Source organism: Atta cephalotes (assembly GCF_000143395.1).
Source record: "Atta cephalotes unplaced genomic scaffold scaffold00023, whole genome shotgun sequence".
Classification (NCBI taxonomy): Eukaryota; Metazoa; Arthropoda; class Insecta; order Hymenoptera; family Formicidae; genus Atta; species Atta cephalotes.
In genome coordinates, this window is record NW_012130087.1 from 794209 (window position 1) to 801424 (window position 7216).

Here is a 7216-nt window from a genome sequence, read left to right on the forward strand (position 1 = left end):
TTTATTATTATATATATATATATATATATATATATATATATATATAATTGTAATTATTGAATTTTAATTAATTGTGTTAAATTAATTCGTAATGTGATAAAAAAGTCTTGTAAATTTTTTGTGTTCATTTATATTATAGTCTTCTAAAATTCTTAAATTTTTACTTAATTTTAATTTAATTTTTTCTTTTAATACAAGTCATAAGTTTTCATAAGACAACATCTTTTTGCAGTTCATCCAAGCGTCTTTTGTAACAGATCATTAATTATATTGATGTTATTAAATTATATTATATTGTCTTATATAATACTTTCAATGATATAGTTAGACTATCAGTCTCGTGTTTTATTAATCATTATGAAATAATTTCAGTCATATGCTGTTTTATAGAAAATGTAATACCTAACATATATATTTTATATAATTGATATACTATAAATATCAAAATTAACAGAAGTTTACTATGATTTTCAAGTACGAAATGTGAAAAATAGTTTTTTTCTTTTTGTTTCTCTAATCTAATTAATCAAACCATTGTTAGGACTAAGATTTTTTCAATTTTACTAACGAGATATGGAATCTATTAATATTCATTTTCACCAAGTAGATTAACTTTATTCTCTAATTTGTCTAATAATTAAAAACAGATAAAAGAAAGTTAAACTGAGAAAATTTAATCTATGTTGAAAAATTGAATATGATAGTTTTTAAATAGTCAAATTAGTTTATTAAACAGTCAAAGCTTTTTTTATATAAAACAAGCTTATTTCAATACGAGAGAGAAAGAAAAAGGCGAGAAAGATTAAACTGAGATGAGCAAATACATTAGCATTCTTTTAATTATGTTTATTTTTTACTTCTTTCCTCTTTTAATGCTACCTTTCTCTTTCAATTGCGCGCTCATCCCATCTTAAGCACAGAAAGTGCAACATAGCGCGGCTGAAAATAACTAGTGTTATTCACTAGTCTTTCCATTTCCGTCAAAGATGGTAGACACCACGCAAAAGTGTCATTACGGGACGAATACGAGTATCATTACGAGATCGTTCGCGGTGTCGTGATCGAGTGTGACCGAAGAATCTTGTGCAATCTAATGTGCCTTGACCTTCCGAAATTTTCCTTCTTTACGCATTTAAATCTCGAGTCGATCATCTTATGATCATTCTCCGATCATAACCGTTTCATGTACGCGTTTTGATTTACTGCTGCTTCAGCAAGAGGTAGTTGAAGTCGCGCAAGACCGACCATGGCAGATTCGTTACACAAGGATGGATATGAGAATCGTGAGTAAATAGAGAAAAAGAAAAAAAAACAAAGCTTTCCTTTCTGTTGTCCTATCATGCGATTTTCTGCACGCTTGTTTCTGGTTACCTGCCCCGTCCTGTACTTCCTACACTCGGGAACTTACGTTCGATTCCCGGAGGATGAAAAGCGTGAAAGGCGCAACTCCAGGTGGAGAAAAAGATACCAGTTATTCGAGTCCATTTACCGATCACGGTGCGTTCAAGTTTAACCATTATATTTCTTTGAACGTATCCTGACTATTCCTGACGTTCACTTTTGATGCCGTTGCATAACAGTTCCAAACGCAGCCATTGTTCCTAGATGATAGAGTAGGGGAAAAGCGTTCCCCACTTCGGAATTTCTGCGTGCGCAGTCGAATCTGCGCAACCGACCACGTGATTACTTTGGCAACTTGTTTACATGTATATAATACGTCTGCGAACATTTGCTGATAGTGCTGACACTTGCATGTCCTGTTTAGCCATGTTCATTTTAGAAACGTTACTTTGACCAATTTTTAGCTGCATTATGTTCATATATTTTTTTATTTCAAAATAAAACGAATATATATTTGGAAAATGTACGTTAGTCGTGTTTTTCTGTTGGATTTTGTGTAGTGAAAATGCGTCGAGTACATTAAGATTTGAAGTGAAGAGAGTAAATAAATAATATTTCTCAATAAGTAGTATTCCAAAAATAATTTTTTAATGCAAAAATAAAAAAAATTTTTCATTGTAAAAAATGCAAATGTAAAAAAAGGAAAAGCAGATAAAAAATAAAACAGATACATAGGTATAAAGGATTTGAAAAAAAAGATGCCAGTGAAAGGACGCCAAGAAAAGAAAGTTTAAATTTATATAGTAACTATATTATTTTATTTATTTATAAAGAGATGATTGTAAAACTACATCATTGTCTATAGATGTATTATCATCTGTCATTAAGTGCTGGTAATTCTTATTACTGATTGAGCTAATCTTTAGTTTAAATAGAACTAATAAAATGTAAATAATGTAGTCATTCTTGTATTATCTCAGAAAAATAAAATATTTATTAAAATTTCTGAAGTGTTTATTAATTTTAAAAGTATATTTTTTTCAACTAGTAAAATGTAAATAAAAAATATGTAGAAAAGACATATGATAAGAAATATATATCAATATATTTGCAAATACTTAGATTTTTATGTACAGTCAAATATGTATTTCAATTAATTTTATTCCATTTGAGTTTACTTGATGTATCTTTATTTTTAAAATACAATTATAGAATTGTTATTGCTAATATTTTTTAATTCCATAATTTTTTTTATCTTTTATCTTTAAAACTATACTCTGATTAAAACTATATTGTATAATCATGTATTTGAATTAAATGTATATGTGCGTATTGTATGTTTGTTAACAGCTAATTTGACGATGCGTGCTAGCAGTGGTAATGTAGAACCAGACAATGACATGAAACTGGAGCCGTCTAGTCCCACAGAGAAATATACTTTCTCCCGTTGTAGCAGCACAGGGTCAGTTCACACGCCATCTTCTTCCGCACATAATACAGGTAAGTATTTGTTTTCCATCAAGTACTTGCTCAGTAATATAATTGACTAACTGATGAATGATATGTTCAGAAGATGAAGATAGCGATAACAAAATAAGCTATAAGGAGCGCAGGAGAGAAGCTCATACACAGGCCGAACAGAAGAGACGAGATGCTATCAAGAAGGGTTATGATTCTCTTCAGGATTTAGTTCCAACTTGTCAGCATACAGACTCCTCAGGCTATAAGATTTCCAAGGCTACAGTACTTCAAAAATCCATCGATTACATACAGTTTCTATTGCAACAGAAGAAGAAACAAGAGGACGAACGTAATGCACTGAGAAAAGAAGTCGTCGCGTTGCGCATTATGCAAGCCAATTACGAACAGATTGTCAAAGCGCATCAAACACAACCAGGACAAGCAGAATTGCGTATCTCGGACGAGATGAAGTTTCAAGTGGTAATGGAAATACTTTTTATTTCTGTTTAAATTACCACAATTATGATAACTATATTATTTGTATTGTGTTGCAGTTCAAGGCAATAATGAATCGCCTTTTCGAAACGTTCAATATCTCTGTAGCTAACTTCACGGAATTATCTGGCTGCGTGTTCAGTTGGCTGGAGGAACAATGTAAACCTCAGGTAAACAACTATATTTTTTATACGTCCTTTATTTTATTTTCTAAATTGTATGAAATTTGATTTAAATATTAATTTCTTAGACTCTGCGCCAAGTAGTACTCTCGGTACTACAACAACTCACAGTCGCTGACAATCAAATCAGCTAATCAAGTGCATTTTCGAGAAAGGTATTCGCGCATCTGCACAATAGCAGCCTTTATATGAACAATCTTACCTGATTTTGTTGAAAAACTTTCAAGGTTATAGTTAAGTATGTACGTACAAATAAGTACACGTTTTAAAAAGGTAAGAAAGAGTCTTTAAAAGCGCGAATAATAAGAACATGGGCAGATTAGCCCAAGCCAGGCAACTAAGCAAAATGTGGCTCTTGCCACAAAGAAAGAGGCCCTTGCATTAAAAGAAAAAACGAGAAAAAAATATGCATTTTAGGAAAAGCTATAACGCTTTTCTTAGAGCGCATGAGAGTGATTCTCTTGAAAGGAACATTTTTATACCCTAGTTAATTTTGTCGACACTATTTAATTTCAATTATTGAGGATATGCATTCTAGTAATAAATAATGACTATAATACCGGAAACTATTTTTCAATCGATTTCCATAAGCTAAATTTATATGGAAACGTTTCATCTTCGAAACCGTGTCTCCAATGTTATGTTTGGCTTTTACAATGTTCTTTTATTATAATATCTAAATCATTCATCTAATGTATGTATGTGAATAATTAGTGGATATGCAATGAATATGCTACAACAGAAAAAAAATACAGAAAATTCCTTTCTTTTTTTGTTTTTCACTTTGCTGTAATACACTGGCGCTTATTTAAAATACAGAGCTCCCACTATCATTTGCTTGATGTCATTTAAAATGCCTTGAATAAGAACGTGCAAGTTTGTGCGTTCAAATAGAATGGCAGAGTTAAGAGCGCATGTAAATCCTTGTACACTAGAAACCATGCAAGAGTATGGAATTTTCTAAATTTGAAAATTTCAGAAACCAAGCAAGAATATAATAAAACACAAGTTTTTATTTTTGCTCTTGAACGTAATTAAATGAAATGTGCGCTTAAGAATATATAAAGATGTAATAACAATCTTTGCAACAATTTTACCTTCATATAAATCTATACTCAAGCATAAGTGTGATCTTCAACGTTCTTGAATGACGCTCTAAATTTACGATTTTGATTTTCTTCTTCAACCTGTACACTCCTGGCATATGGTAAGATTGTGTATATAAAGGCCGCTATTGTTCTTCAGAAGAATTTGTTAGATCCTTATATCTATAAAGAAAACGTGACGTACTATATAATATTTAAATATAAAACCAAGTTTATAAAACAAAGAGCATATATTTCTTTGTTTCTTTGTTTGGTTGACGATATAGCAGATTTTTGATAATCCAATAATAAAACAAAATTAAAATTAAGTTCAGATTAAATGAGAAACATTCATTTTTTTTTTCATTGCATATTCATTCGTGCAATGTTTGATGGTTTAGTTAATATATACGATCTTGAAAAAATTATGTATTATTTTTATGTATAGTATAATATTTAAGTTTTATGTGAATTATCTCTAACATGGATATCCTTCAGTTCGTGGATAATTAGCATCTTGTTGTGATTTGTGAAGATAATTCTGAGATAATATCTTCTTTGAGTTGAGATCTTTAGACTTTAATTATATAAGTTACCAAAAGAGATGTGCATTGCATGCATTACAGGTATAATGCATATGGGAAAAATATGAATAAAAATTTATTTTATATACATAATAATTGATATGGTTGTTATAAATAACTAATGTCAAATATTTTTACCAGATCTTTTATTGCATACATTTTGCGATAAACGAATGGCATATAGTGTATATATGTATATGTATGTACATCTGATTATGTATATAACAGATTTATAACATATATTTACAATGAACGAATGTATACACGATTAAACTCTCGTGTGTATATTAATTTTTCCTCTTCCTTATATTGCAATCAGAATCTCTCTTGTAAGAATATAATGTTTGTCAAAAGTATATAAATATTCTTCTCGATGATCGTTAGTTGTATTAGTTGTATTAGTTGTATTAGTTGTATAGTTCCGTGTAACATGTTTTATTTCCACATTTTTATGATTTTAATTGTTATAAGAAATTTCTTCTAAATGTTTGCACATTTAAATCTTTTGCTTTGCAATTTAATTTAAGTTTATCGAGTGTATATATATATATATATATATATATATATATATGTACTCGAGTATATATATCTTCAAATTTTATCGGATTCTGTGGGCATACTTTCTTCTTGTGCGATATCGTTCAATGGTATCACGGCTCTGTTCGCGTTATCGAACTCTCCTCTGGGATTTCCTCGACGTCGCCTTTTGGATCTCCTTTCTGGCGGGCATAATAAATTTCGAAAAGCGTAAAAATAACAGACTAGCATCACGATCATTATTGTGAAGCAGAAAATCGAGAGAACAATGACAGCGATTGTAAGTCCATCCATTTCGTTTCGTGAATTTGACGCTGTTGATGCTGTAACAAATATTTATTTAACGCATTTTAATTTTTTTGCAATAAGTCTAATCGATTGAACGCTGCAAAAAAAATATTTTTTTTATTTGTAATTTGTAGCTCGAAAAAATAACCTTAATAAGAACTATCGGAAAATGACAGTACATTTTCCATTACTGCGTAAAAATTAATCAATTTTTAATTTTAATTGACTATTATTAGACATTGTTCTTTCTTAATTATTTGTCGATTTCATTTTACGACTAATGTTTTACTGGCATCCACATTAAAGTTTTTCTTATTATGATAATGTTTACATTTATTCGTTAAGTTTCAACTCAATGTGTTAATATATCACAACAAATTATTATTTATTCGAGATAGATTCTATATTAATTCGATATATTTCCGTGTACCGAATTATCAGTAGATTAGATTAAATGCGTAGAATTTTTTACGTCTTTCGATCATCACAGAAGCGAATGTAACGATAGGATGGCTGGCGGAAAATCGAGCAAAAAGGGAAAAAGTAATTCCACACTGTCGCAATCATCACTGCAGGCCTTACCCTTTTTCACATTCGACGTAATCACATTTCCTTTTTTTATTTTTATTTTTTTTTTTCGATGTGTACCAGACACTTTCGCTCAATCGATTATCTACATTTCTACTTGAATTCTAACACTTCTAACAAGTCCGAATATATTCTCTTCGCTATCACCAAAATAAAGACAATAACAGACAAGATCTATATCTAAGGAAGTACATGAGTACTTCAGGAGAGAATCGCATTTTATTGCGGATGAAAGAGAATACGAAAATCCCGAACATCGTACGTAATACATACATTAAAACATGTAGAACCATAAATTTGTGAATAACTCAAGATATAAAAGATGAAAATGTTTTTCACATAAATCTTAGATGTCTGTCAACTGATATATCTTCAGTTCTATTTATCATTTAGGGAATTTATGTTAGAAATGTCGGACACGGGTATGTAAAGTCAGAGTTTTGCGCGATGTTAAACATCACTGTGTAAAATGAACATTTCTTCGCTACACGAACTATGCGCGAAATTTATGAATTGCAAGACCAGATATTTCTTGATGTAACGCGAAAAGATTCGGAATTAAAATTCTTGGAAAATAGAGAGAGAGAGAGAGAGAGAGAGAGAGAGAGAGAGAGAGAGAGAGAGAGAGAGAGAGGAGAGGAGGAGGAGGAGGAGG

The 7216-nt window shown here is 30.5% G+C and overlaps 1 protein-coding gene across 1 annotated transcript; it reads left to right on the forward strand.

Annotated features, from left to right (window-relative positions):
• The first annotated feature begins 1246 nt into the window (after nucleotides 1-1246).
• LOC105619829 (max-like protein X) lies at nucleotides 1247-3613 on the forward strand. Its single transcript, XM_012201346.1, has 5 exons — nucleotides 1247-1283; nucleotides 2692-2841; nucleotides 2912-3282; nucleotides 3357-3467; nucleotides 3548-3613. Exons 1-5 carry the CDS (start codon nucleotides 1247-1249, stop codon nucleotides 3611-3613), a joined length of 735 nt encoding a protein of 244 aa, XP_012056736.1.
• The last annotated feature ends 3603 nt before the right edge of the window (nucleotides 3614-7216 follow it).